General features: G+C 37.4%; 1 protein-coding gene across 2 annotated transcripts in view; it reads left to right on the top strand.

Annotated features, from left to right (window-relative positions):
• Window positions 1-14,260, top strand: part of cebpz (CCAAT enhancer binding protein zeta) — a 166,103-nt gene that overhangs the window by 89,564 nt on the left and 62,279 nt on the right. For both annotated transcript variants that reach the window (XM_052098572.1, XM_052098571.1), the window contains exons 7-9: window positions 11,840-11,942; window positions 12,024-12,092; window positions 13,844-13,910. In XM_052098572.1, coding sequence (XP_051954532.1) covers window positions 11,840-11,942; window positions 12,024-12,092; window positions 13,844-13,910 — 239 coding nt within the window. The remainder of the gene's footprint in view (window positions 1-11,839; window positions 11,943-12,023; window positions 12,093-13,843; window positions 13,911-14,260) is intronic.

The following is a 14,260-nucleotide window of genomic DNA, read 5'->3' as shown; positions in this document are numbered from 1 at the left end:
TGACCATCCCATCACCCAAAATACAGAGTCTGGGGCAAAATAAAATTTGAGTGCCCAATACGCCACACATATAACTCTGAACACACCACCAAAAAACATGGGTTGTATCTCCATCTTCTGATTTGCATCGCCAGCAGGTGGGTGTGGATATGAATAGTATGAATAATAATATCATCAGTGTAAAGCAAAAGCTTATGTGCCATACCTCCCGCCACCACCTCTGGAAAATCATCTTCCCTTCTTATCGCGGCTGCTAATGGTTCCAGGGCAAGACAGAAAAATAATGGGGAAAGAGGGCAACACTACCGGGTGCCCCTATCAGGAGTAAAATCTTAAATGAATCCATTTGTTTGTACCGCCGCTACCAGGTGTCTATAACGTAACTTAATCCATCCAATAAAAGTATTCCCGATCCTGTATATTTTCAAGAGCTGTGGCCCTGAATAAACCTCACTAACTTAATCGGTTAGCCAGAATTTTTGACAATACTTTTACATCTAGCTGGATCAGGGATATTGGACACTCTTACACTCGTTTTGATCTTTGTCCTTTTTAAGAATCGGACTGATCCCGGCTTGTGTCATGGTTGGCGAAAGCTTTTAATTCTTAAATGATTCTGTATAAACTTCTAACAAAAGTGGAGCCAGGTCTGTAGCATAAGATCTAAAATATTCTGTGGCAAAGGCTTCTGGCCCCGTAGCCTTAATTTCCTCAGCAAGCTCCCCCAAGTTTATCTTGGAATCAAGAGTTGCTCACTCATCAGTTTAGGGAGTTCTAATGGTTAGTGGTTAGTAAACATTTATTTCAGCCTTTAACATTTTGTTGGAATTCCGTATTTTGAAAAAGGGATACATTAAAGTGTGGCAACTGTATGATTTATTTTTCTCTGTATATGGCTACACCTCTAAACTCAGTAAAAGGTTTCCAATTGAGCAATCAACAACAGATGTAATGAGGGACTTGGATATAAAATAAAAAAGGTGCCCAGCTTCCTCGAACAGTCAAGTGTATGTTCGATGAGACATGTCTACTAGGCAGTAACATGAAAATCACCAAATGGCTTACTCCAATGTCTTTTATGAAGGATAATGCTTGCTGGGGAAATGTAAATACTTTGTGCCATCCTTAGTATCTATTCTCAGTTTAGCCAGAAACATCAATGCAAAAGCCAACTTCCATTGATGTAAGAGATTCTTGCATTCCTTGAGTTGGTCATGTTTCTCTCTTGTCGAATTTGCAAAGGCTGGGAACAAGAAAATGCTGTGGTTCTTCCAAGAAAGCTTTCCTTTACTCCACACCTCTCATAACACAAGATCTTTATCAGATGATCTCAGAACTTTGGCCAGAATTGATTGGGACTTGTCTCCCTCAGTGGATGTCCGAGCCGGGAATTTTTGAGCTTGCTCAATTTACAGCTTATGGCCTGTTATGTCGAGCAGACTCAGAAAGAGCTTGTCTAGGAATTTCACCATATCTCAGCCTTCCTCATGCTCAGGAATTCCAACAATAATTTATAAAAGTTGATTTTGTGTATTTATATTGATATGGAATCAATAAAATTGTTAAAGACAAAAAATAAAAACCTGCATTTACCATGGCTGGCAGCAGAAGATTCCACTCTTCTTGATAACCACATTTCTTTAGAGGAATTGAAAGAGGTGGCACTTGCCATGCAAAGGAATACATCGCCTGGTATAGATGAGATACCTCCCGTGTTTTATGCTGTATTCTTGAATAAATTGGGTCCTTTGCTCTTAGACATCATAACAGTTTCAATTGAAAAAGGCAGCTTTTCAAGAGATTTCAATACTGCCCTGATAACCCTACTTTTTTTTTTTTACTTTTTTTTGTTTTGTTTTTTGACAAAAAAAAAACAAAAACAAAAACAGACAGACCAAGGAATACCAGGCAAATACGTCATAGATTAACAGAAATGCTCAACATCATGTAAAACAGGGAGAGAGAAAAAAAAAAAAAAAAGACAAATACATCTCAATTTGTATTCAGATAAAATATCAATTTTTCCCAATATGCTTCACATTTACTCCTGGCATGTCTCAGAGAGAAAGTCAAATTTTCCATAACATAAATTTCCCGCACTATTTCTATCCATTCAGCAATTGTCGGGGATTCTTTACTTAGCCATTTCCTAGTTATTGTTTTCTTGCTACCTGCTAAGAGTATTTGTAACAAATATCTATCTGCCTTTCTCAGTCCTGTTGGTAGATTTCCTAAATACATAACGCTGAAATTAAACTCAAGCTCTGAGCCGATTATTGACCTAATTGCCGTCACAACCTCTACAAAATACAAGGAAATAATAGGACACTCCCAAAAGATATGATAATGACCAGCCGACATATTACCACACACTCTCCAACACTGACCATGTTCAGGATTATTGCTCTGTGACTTTTTTTATATTGGGGGTTATAAAGAATCTTAGTGTTTTTCCAAGTGAATTCCCTCCACAGACCTGAGCTAGAGGTGGTAGATTGTGTTCTGCATACATTCAACCAGTCATCCCCACTTATCTTTATGCTAGCTTCTTTTTCCCACCTCATTTTTACATACATTGTTGAGAGTCCCCTGTCCAACTGTAAATATGAATATAACTTGGAAATCAGTTTTCTGCTGGTATTACCCTTATATGCGTCGATGAATATTCTAATCAGGTCTGTTCCCTTCTCTCCAGTAGTTTTAATATGTTTATCAAAGTGGTGTCTCAAATGAAGGTATCTGAAGAAATCTTCCTTCCCTAAATAGTATGTATCTATGAGTTTTTTAAAGGCATCCAAACCGTCAGTAGAGGATATCATACAGTACGAAGTGATACCTGAATTAGTCCATTGCTTGAATCTACTGTCCAGACTAGCTGGTGCAAATTCTGTATCATATTCCACCCAACGTAATATTCGTGTATTTCTTTCAAATTCCTTATTTTTAAGTAGTTTGTGCCAGACGTTAAAAGGGGCTGCCATCCAATTAGTTTGTTCAGATGTTTCTTCAGGAGAGTTTTTTCACCCAGTATAGTATTTGATTTTGCTCTATGTCCTTCCATTTGGCATCACACTCGGGGTCACACCAACAAACCAGAGAACGTAACTGTGCTGCTCTATAATAATCTTCCAAGCACGGTAGAACCATACCATCTTTGTCCTAGGGGAGTTGTAATGTTTGAAATCTAATCCTTGGTTTTTGTTTTCCCCAAATAAAGGATGAGATAATTCTATTCCATTCACTGAATTGTTTGAGAGGCACTTCTACAGGCAATGATTGAAAAAGAAAAAGCAGCCTGGGTAGTATATTCATCTTTATAGCATCTATTCGGTTATGCATGTTCATTGGTAATAATGACCAACGGTTTAAGTCTGCTCTAATATCAGCTGTATAGGAATGTAATTGTGGTTATAAATGTGGTTATAGGTATGTGTACCCTTAAATATTTAATAGTATTACCTTTCCATTTAAATTGACAGATTTTATAAATGTTTTCTTGTGGTTCGTAGTTGAAAGTAAGCGTTTGAGTTTTATGCAGATTTAATTTATAGCCGGAATATGAACCAAATTCTTTAAGAAGAGATAATAATTTGGGCAAACTTGCATTAGGATTGGTTAGTGTCACGAGTATGTCGTCCACATATGCACATATCTTATATTGTGTGTCTCCTATCAATACCCCCGTTATATCCTTATCATCTCTGATTGCCTGCGCCAGAGGCTCTATGAAGAGGGCAAATAGAGTGGGACTGAGGGGGCATCCCTGTCAGCATCCCCTTTCAAGAAATATTGTTTTGGATAAGTCCCCATTTATTTTAATTCTAGCCGTAGGAGAGGAATATAGGGAGTTCAAACATCTAATTACCTGGTCATCGAAACCAAAACGCTTAAGGACCAAGTATAAATATTCCCATCGGACAGAATCAAAAGCCTTTTCAGCGTCAAGACTTATAACCACCGATTCCATGTCACTGTTTGTCATATGATCAATGAGGTGGAGAGCCCGTCTTACATTGTCCTGGGTTTGCCTGTTTTTTACAAAGCCTGTCTGGTCTGTGTCTATCAGATCCGGGATTATGTTTTCCAATCGTTTTGCTAGTATTGACGCATATAATCTATAATCTATATTTAAAACTGATATGGGTCTATAAGAGCTAAAATCCGTTTTGTTTTTACCCATTTTAGGGATCACTGAGATTACTGCTTGTCTCCAGGACAGCGGGGTCTCGCCACCTCCAAGAACATAGTTAAAGCAATCCTTGAGCATTGGTGTTATTGTTTCCCTGAGGATTTTTATACCATTCAGATGGGTACCCATCGGCACCTGGCATTTTATTCGCTTTCAATCTTGATATTGCCTTGTTTATTTCATCTTCTGTTATCTCCTGGGTTATTATTTTATTTTTCTCTGTCCCTAAAGATGGTAAATCCAAAGATGTTAGAAAGGATGACATGACAGCTGACTCTGTTGTCCGAGGTTGAGCATATCATTTTGTGTAGTACGTTTCAAAGGCATTTTGTATGTCTTCCAAATTATGGTACATCTCATTGGTTCTGGGGTCCTTCACTTTATGTATAGATCTCTCTGCCTGTTGCTTTCGTATTCTCCATGCAAGTAGTTTCTTAGATTTTGGGCCATTTTCATAGAAATTTTGTTTAATTAGTTTAGCTCTCTTCTCTACTTGGTTTTCATATAGGTCATTTAAGGTTTGTTTAGTCTTCGTTATGTCATTTAGAATATTAGGGTCATTATACTCCATATGTTTACTCTCCAGTGATTTTAACTTTTCAGTCAAGTCCTTAATTTGTCTCTCTTTTTTCCTTTTTCTTCTGAGCCGACCACATCATAAGTTTACCTCTAATAACAGCTTTTGCAGCATCCCATAATGTACTAGAGGATACTGCTCCATTATCATTATAGGTCATATAATCTTTAAATTCTGTCTTTATATACTTTTGACATTGAGGGTCATTCAGAAGGCTAGTGTTAAATCTCCACAAAGTCTCTTTGGGCTTGTTGTCTAAATGCAATGTCAAGTACACCCCTGCATGGTCAGAAATGTCTCTTACCCCTATATCGCAATTTATAATCCTATGTCTATCTGAATTTAGCATAAAAAAAATAGTCAATTCTTGAGTATGCGGAGTGAGGGTGGGAAACAAAAGTAAAATGTTTATCATATGGGTGGAGTTCCCTCCATATGTCTATCATTCCTATTTCTTTAAGCAGTTTTTTAGCATATACGCTTCAGGTTTTATGTTTTTTATTCTATTTGAGGAGTCCAAGGTTGGCTGTAGCTGGATGTTCCAGCTACAGCCAACTTCCTCTTTCTCTTTCGAAGGAGGAGTGATATGAGTTTTTGAAACCCATTTTCCGCAACTTTTCATGTTCAATATTTGAAAGATGTGTTTCTTGCCAGAAAATAATGTCTCGTTTTTCTCTTTTCATTTTGGCGATTACTTCTTTTTATAGGATTATGTAATCCGTTTACATTAAGGGTGATTATTCTATATTTTTGATGAGGCATTTTAGTCAATAGAGAAGAAAAAAAAGTTTACCAAGATGTTTAAGTATCCCTGAAAGGCCTGAACAAATGAACTTCTGTGATTTGAAATAAAACTTAACACATGAATACAAACATTTAACATTAGTGACTTCCATCTCTGAAGTATGAATTCTACTTCAAAAACAAGAGGGGAAACCCTACATCTGGAAGGGGCCCCTCTAAGCATGGACCAAAATCTCTGACTACATGAAATCAGAACAGTCCACATAGAAAAACAGACATAAATTCCCAGATGTGGTCAGTTTAAATTTCTCTAACTTACATAAATAGGAAAATTCGCCTGGTCTTATGGAAATACAGTTCGACGTAGAAATGTGGAGGCTATACTCTTACCGGCCTTTTCAAAAGTTACTCAGTCACTCATAGCACCTTCGTTGTGTCGAAATCCCTTTAGTTTCTCCTGGATGCGTTTCATGCGTGCATCTCGGTGATGACGCGATGTAGCACCTGTCGTTTCCCAGGCAGGTTGTCTCAGTCTCGTTGTATCTGTGGCACATTCTCCCGCCGGGGTCCCGATTCCGCCGTTCGGCATCAGTCCCCTTTTCTTCAGGTCCTCCATCGCCTCTGATGCGCTGTTGTATATAACTGTACCTGTGTCGAGAAACACTCTTAAGTCTCGCTGGGTGAAGAGTCTGAAAACGGAGCCCCTGTTCTTTTAAGTGCCTTTCTGATGGTGGAGTAAGCCTTTCTTTTCATAACTATTTCGGTTGGGTAGTCTTGCTTGAAAAACACTTTTCTCCCGTCGTACTGGGTGTTATTCTTTTTCCAGGCGGTGCGGAGCACCAGTTCTTTGGTTTTATACTCCAGGAAATAGACAACTATAGACCTCGGGTTAGCGCCTTGCGGTGGTTTGGCTCCCAGGGACCAGTGACAGCGTTGTATAGCAAAGTTGACATCAGGGAGGGACAGCTCCGCTTTAATAAATATCTCTAAGAACTCCTGTACGTTGTCTCCCTCGGCTCCCTCTGGGATCCCGTGGATGCGTATGTTGTTTCTGCGTGAGCGCGACTCCAAGTCCGTCAGCTGGGCTTGTAATTTGTCTTGGAGCTCCAAAGTGTGGGAAAGCAACTCACTGTTTTCTGCGCCCCGCTCCTCCATGTCAGCCACTCTCTGCTCTGTCTCTCGACTCTGTTGGTTATTTCTTTAAAATCGGTAGCAATCGCATTTAGCTTCTGGTTAACGTCTTCCCTAAAGTCTACCAGCTCCTTCTTTAGTGGCCCCATTGTTTCGGTAAATTCTTTTCAATTCCAAACGAACCGCCTTTATCTCTGCAATAATGTTAGCTTGGATGGCTTCCATGGTCTCATGGTTAGCTTGCTTGCTAGCACCGTCGTCAGTATCTCCACATTCAATCGGAGATTTATCATCTATCTTCGGGTTTTGTTGCGATTTTCCTTTTGTCTTTCTCCTGTTCCCCCCTCTCATGTTGTAAATGAAAACTTTTCCTAACTGGATAACCAGTATTTATTTCAGGGGAGTAAGACCTTCTGGGAGCCTCTAACTTATGCTGCTGATCGCGTCCGCGCCATCCGGAAGTCCGATAACCCTACTTATAAAGAAAGATAAAGATTCTACAGAATGTGCAAAACTATAGGTCCTTTAGTCTGGTAAATTCCGATTTGAAGATTTATGGTAAGGTTCACATTCAGGATTACATGCCATTGTTAGTTAATTGTGTTCAGACAGTATTTATTAATCTTAATTGGCAATTGACTATGTCAGACACCTTCATATAACCAATGCGGCAGTAGGTGCTAAGGCTCCATCAGTAGTGCTGTCCCTCAATGCAATGAAACCCTTTGACAGAATGGAATGGTCATTCTTGTGGTCTTTTCTGGAAAACATGGGTTTCAGTAAGGTTTTTATACATATGATTAGGTTCCTTTACCCACAGTGTTAGTACTCAAAGGACAACTACTTTCCTTATCGCTCCCTATCACTAGGTCTTCTCGACGGGTGCCCTCATAGTCCAGCTCTTTTTGCTCTTTCCCTTGAGCCTCTAGCCTGGATGATTTGACAGTTTACTTAGATACAATCTAATTCTGCTCACGATATGTCCCACCATGTGGCATTATATGTATTGGCTTTCATGGAAAATCCACTATAAATAATAAATAAATAAATTGATAAATTGTTACACATTATACATACATTTCTGCATATACATGGTGAAATTTTTTTTTTTTTCACATATCCCAGCTAAGCTGGGGTCAAAGTGCAGGTTCAGCCATGATACGGCGCACCTGGAGCATATAGGTTCAAGGGCCTTGCTCAAGGGCCCAACAGTGGTGTGTTGGGGCTTGTGTGCCTGGTCAGTAACCCAGAGCCTTAACCGCTGAGCCACCACTGCCCTTAGACTACTGTCTATTCCAGTCTACTAAGGTTCCAGTCTACTAAGGTTACTAATGTCAACTGGTCTAAATCTGCCCTTCTACCTTTAAATTAATCAGCTAAAACGTTTCCAACCAATATTCGCGTTCTCCAGTACTTTAAGTATCTTGGGATACAAATATTGCCCTCTTTGAACCGTATACACAACATTTCAGAATTATGCAATGACATCAAGAGTGATCTGGACAGATGATGGGCTAACCTAGCCAACTCTCTTCAGGCCCATTTCTCTATTGTTAAAATGAATGTTTTGCCCCAAATTAATTGCTTTATTTCTATGATACCCCTCCCCTGGTCCCATAGTTTCCCATCTTATTCAAACTTGGAGATCTGGTTGCTAGATCTCCTGTAGTTGGTATACACATTCTCCCTTATAGTTATAAAGGCCTGAAAATGATCCCATTGACCCATTCCTCCTCCGCATTGGAGAAAGAGTGGTATCCGCTAGTGTTGTCAAAATATTCGGTACTTCGGTACCAAGTCGGTACTAAAAAAAAAAAAAACGTCTCGGTACCAAGTACCAGTGGTACCGAGTACCCGGTCAAAGTTCGCGCATGCACGCACGAAGCGCGTGAAGTTGCGTCCCCCTCATGAAAGCGCTGAGACATGGCGACCGCCGGCGCTGCTGTGGTGACTGCTCTTGTTGATAAGAAAGGAGGAAAGAGCCATGTGTGGAAATATTTCGGATTTGCGGCTGATGACGAGGGGAACATCATAGATCATCAAAAACCAATTTGCAAACGATGTCATCGAAGTTTTCTCTCAAAAGCAGGAAACACATCAAACTTGATAAAACACCTTAAAGACCGACACCCGGGTCTAATGAAAGAGTTCAAGCAGGTAAGTTTCAAATTAATTTCAAATTTAGAGGTTCTGTTTTGAGTTATATACCATATTTTAATTTGAATGTCGGATTGAAATAAACACATGTTAGCCGTGTAGTAAATCATTAGCATAATGTTACGTGGTGCAGCTAACGCAAATATAATGAGTGTTAGAATGAAGCTTCTTTATTAACTATTTAATGCTACTATACATTTTATTAGGGTTAAAAAAAAAAAAAAAACAGGAGGACATGAAGGTTTTTTTTAAATGACACACCAGAGGTTTTTTTAAATGACCTTTTCATTTATAAAAATGTTTAAGTTTATAAATATAACACTGAGTGTTTATTCAGTCATGGCTTGTTGTTTTTTAGGTGTGTAATTTATTTTCATTTATTAGTTGTGGAAAAACTTGAAACACAATTTTAAATAAGTATAAAGAATGGCATTGTTTACCTTTATTAATAAAAATAGTGTGTTGTTCAATTAGCATGTTTTTGTGTTTTGCTTTGGTACCGAGAACCATGGATTTTTTTCTTGTAAATTTAGTCTAAATTAAACTTTGGTTTGGTACTGAAATTGGTACCGAGAACCGTGGATTTTCACTGGTATCGGTACCGAATACTGAAATTTTGGTACTGTGACAACACTAGTATCCGCTATTTGAAAGGCATCTATATAAGATTTTCCTAGTAGGCATTAGTTTAAGCCATTAGATGACTAGTTGTTGCACGTTTATGATATTAATATGATATTAATTACTTATATATTTTTTGGGGGGCATCAGAAAATGGTTTGAGTTCCAGGGCTGAGAAAGAATGTTGTAAGTAAAATTGCTAACACTGTTCTACATTAAAGAGAAATACTAAAGCATATTAATAAGCCTTTAAAATATAAATTTTACAATTGCACTCATGAGGCGAGCCGCAGCAAAACGAGCTTTACACATTGCACCTGCAAAAGTGGTAATGATTCTGAATGTGTCAGAAAAACCAGCCAGGAGACTGTCTGAACATTTTGCTAATTTATAGAGAGAAATGCACATTAGACTTGTGTCGTTAGAGGATGATCTCGGGGATTGCCGATTGTCAGAGTGATCGCCAATAGCTGATGCCTTTGACCATGTCAAGACGATATTTTGCTTGTTTTCCATTAATGTATTAAATTAGTGTTATTATAAGGCTATCATTTTATCAAATTAATATTACAAATAATTTGCCCGTAGACACACAGACATTTGCTTGAAGAAGCACGCTTTATTATATTATTAAGAACAGATGACTGAAAAGCCATCTATGTGCATGTATGTGTAACAAGGTTGAGTGGGATCCATGTGCAGTTTATTAAACACAACAAACACAGAGTACATACAGGCATAGGCCGAGTAATCCAGGCAAACAGTAATATTAGAGGCAGGGCAGAAACGGAGTGAGATAGGCAGAGGTTCAGGGCAGGCAGCAAACAACAATGTCAGTAATCCAGGCAAACACAACAGTAGGCAGGCAGCAAACAGACGTAAACGGTACATATCAAAAGTAGAGTCAAACACAGGTAATCAAGACACGGAATGGTAAACATTCAGTAATCTAGCCGAGGCAAATCAAGACTTCGCAATGATACTGAGTGATAGTGAGACTTAAATAGTTTGAGTACATCAGGAACAGGTGAGCAGGTAATCGGCATCAGTACGGGGATTATGGGAAATGGAGTTCAAGGTGTAAAGTTAGTATTCGGTTGATGGAGACCTCCGGTGGCCAATAGGGGAATCTTCACCGGCGTTTGTGGCAGTATGACATGCTGTTTGTACGGAGATGTGCAGTAAAAGCTTTTCAGTCTTTCTTTGTTTCTGTATATATATTTTTTTCAGTATCCTCTTTGAGTGCTACAAATGACCTCAGACATCTCAGTTCAGGAGGTGCTTTGTGTTCAGTTCGCTTTATTTCCACAGAGCTTTCTTATTTTCACAAGTTATGTTTGTCATCTGGATAGTATTGATCGGGTGATTTGCATGTTTTACACTATTGTACAGGTTATTTAACTGCCATTCTAAACTAATGTGCTGATACATTTTAACACGCATACAGACAGTGCACATGCCCTGAAGCACGTTCTCTTTCATCTCTTCTTAGGCTTGAACAGACAAATGCACCTTGCCAATTTTAACATTCAAGCGATTTTAAACCATTAATGCACAAGACACAAAATGATTCAATTCAGCTCGCGAGCTGTTTTGTGTCATAATTTGTCATATATATATATATATATATATATATATATATATATATATATATATATATATATATATATGTGAGCACTGCAAATGATCTGTCCATCTCAGCAGGTGCTTTGAGGTTAATTAGCTTTAAATCCATCAATTAACATTTTACTGTACATGCATAGATCAATAAATTTTCCCCCACTCGATTTTAGTGGGGAAAAGTGGATTGCAAAAATTTGCCAGGCAAATTTGGGCAATAAAGTTAGATTTGTACCCTGCTGAACAAACTTGTAATTGTTTATTAATTTAAATTCTATGCAGTAAATTAAACCATAGGTCATTAAAAAGATTGTGTTATAAATAGTGAGCACAAATGAGAAGACTTCCAATAATGACATCGAGACATACAAATGATGAGGGGAGAGGAGGACAAAGAAAAAACAATGACGAAACAGAAGGGGAAAAACGTGTGATTTATTACAAAGCAGTCGCTGTGTGTCATTTATTTAGTGGTAGTGTATAAGGTGTATGTTTTGACTGTTGTTCAAACAGTGCTGAATTACATATTACTTAAGGGTTAAAACATATCAAGTCAAAATGTGGACGAACCCTGTATTTAGATGCATGGCTTGTCTGATTCCCCACCAAATCTTTTATACTTTTATAATTTGTAATTTAATGTTTTACAAAAAAAAAAACTGCCATTCTTAAATGTTTAAAATTTTAGTATCGACTTTCTTTACAATTCTAAATTGTACAAGTAGACATTGTTTTTACATCTTTTTTCACTGTCGTTGTACATCTTTTTGAATTTTTATTTGTTTTACTTTTTGTTTCAGGGAGAGTTCATTCAGTATACAGGGGATCCACTACAGGACTTTACACTAATCCGTTTCTTAGATCGCTTCGTATTCAGGAATCCGAAGCAAGCAAAGGGAAAACGTAAGTAAGCTCAAAATGACAATTTGAACCCTCAAACTGGTGTCTTTCTACACTGTGCTAAATTAGTCCTGTGCATTGTAGAAAACACAGATGCTACACTGATGCAGCCCAAATACAGGAGAGTGACCAACCATATTCAGTCATTACCCGGTGAGTCCTGCAATGTTTAAAAAAAAATAAATAAATAAAATATATATATATATATATATATATATATGACAAATGACACCAATGTTCAACAAATAGTTAATTTATTAAAGGACTAGAAAGAAATTATTTTGGGGGGAACTATTCCATTATAATTAAAATTATAAATTGGAATAAGCAATTCCTCTGTCAAGTAATATAACTGTTTATGGATGATGCATTAATATAGAATTTATTTGATGCACAGTCACGAATGTGTGTTTATCGGCTATTATAAATTGATAGATCCTACTCTATGATTGGATGAGCCGGGTTTAAAGCCATAAAATGACAAAGAACCGAACCTGTAACAGCACATTCTTTATTAATGCACCAAGTTGCTACATTACTTGGCAACCACAAACAGACTACAGGTTAATTAACTTCATTACATGGTGGAAGAATTGTTTATTCCAATTATTATCATCAATAAATGTAACAATTTATTGAACATTTGTGTCTTTTATCATCACGTTTCCTCCATGTTGTAAAAGCATGAGCCACTCGAGGCTGTGTTATAGTTATTTTGCTATGGTTAAGGTGATTTACTAAACTAAGACTAAGAAAACCTCTTAAAGGTTAAGGATCTTTCTCCCATTCCAGTTTATTTGCAGTGACTAAGTATGTCATGTATAATTAAGTGATTTCTAAACAGTGTCTCTTTACCACTATCAGATTTTTTTTTTTTACATTTTGAGTGACGCTTTATCAACCAATGGTGTGAGTTTGGGGAGTGGCTGCCTGTAATGTGCTGTTGAGCTTGTCCGATAAATGGTAGAAATCCATGTTACTGAAGAAAATATCCCTTCTTCCTTTCACCATCACAGATATTAGGGCCAAAATTCAACGGGGCATTAGTTATAGTGCACAATTTGTCAATTTATACTTTTGAGACCACAAGATGTTTTTTTAAGTAGCAAATTAAGATGATGCTTATTCAGATTAACCACTTCAGAAAAGGGTGCATAATTTCTTGTTCATTTCAATTACATTTGACATTTCATTACATCTTAAGCATTCTATAAACAAATGAATCTTCATTGTAATGTGTTAGCCCACTTTAAATAATTTTCATAAATCTATTCACCCCACTTAAGAAAAACATGTTTATGGTGGACTTTTTATCTCAAATACTATCCTTTCACTTATTGGACATTTATTGATTTTTATATATTTATTTAATCACCTTGAACAAAATAAATGTTATAATTTTCAGGATATTCATTAGCTACATAAAACATTTGTTCAGTTCACTGCAGAAGCGACTGGTTGCCAGATGCTTCTGCTTGGTCGTTTTATGTGGCCAGCTATAATTTCTTAGCAGTTTGACTGCCGAAACTCTGAAAATAGAGTATTATTAATAACTGGACCACCTGCACATATAGCTGCTGTTCGATGTTATCGGTCCAGATTCCTCTGCCACACTGTCAGACAAAAGGGGCATGGCGAGATTAAGAAGTGTAGACATCCAAAAGTTGTTTGTAAACACTGTTTTGTAGCTGCTGTGCTGAGTTGTAATTGCATACATCACCTTTAACTGTGGTAAATTCATGTGATGCACAGCCTTGCACACCCCTGTGGTTTATGGTTTAATTTAAAAATCTTTATATATGGTTCATTCAATCAGATATTACAACCATCCATTTTATTATAAAATATTCATTTTACTTATGAGACATAGCAACAGGAAATGATGGAAAATTGTATTGTCATAGTGAACTGTGAGGAATATCTGGCCAGAGAGGAGAGTCAGATACCTGTGGATGAGCTGTTCTTCTACAGGTCAGTAAATGCATCTAGACAATTACACAGCACTTTTTTCTTTGTTACATAAATCTGCTGTGGGATATGTATTATAGATTTTGTATAGATCTGTAGTAGGCCTTCACAAATAATCGAATTGAACTGGCTGTGAAGTGTAATTGTAGTAGTATTGTCACACAATAGTAATATATTTCTGTAATAATCGCATGACAATAATCCGCTCATTTTTAAAAGCCACATCTGTAGCAATGGAAATCACTTCGGTGGTGGTGTGGGAAGTGGATTTCCAAAATGTTGGCTTGTGAATTGCTATGGATGTTTTCACATTTCAGTCTACCTTAAATCTGTGCATGCTTATTTTCCTGCAG

Source organism: Xyrauchen texanus, chromosome 30, assembly GCF_025860055.1.
Source record: "Xyrauchen texanus isolate HMW12.3.18 chromosome 30, RBS_HiC_50CHRs, whole genome shotgun sequence".
In the NCBI taxonomy this organism is placed as follows: Eukaryota; Metazoa; Chordata; class Actinopteri; order Cypriniformes; family Catostomidae; genus Xyrauchen; species Xyrauchen texanus.
Note: the sequence above shows the minus strand (reverse complement) of the source record. Positions and strands in the feature narration are given on the sequence as shown.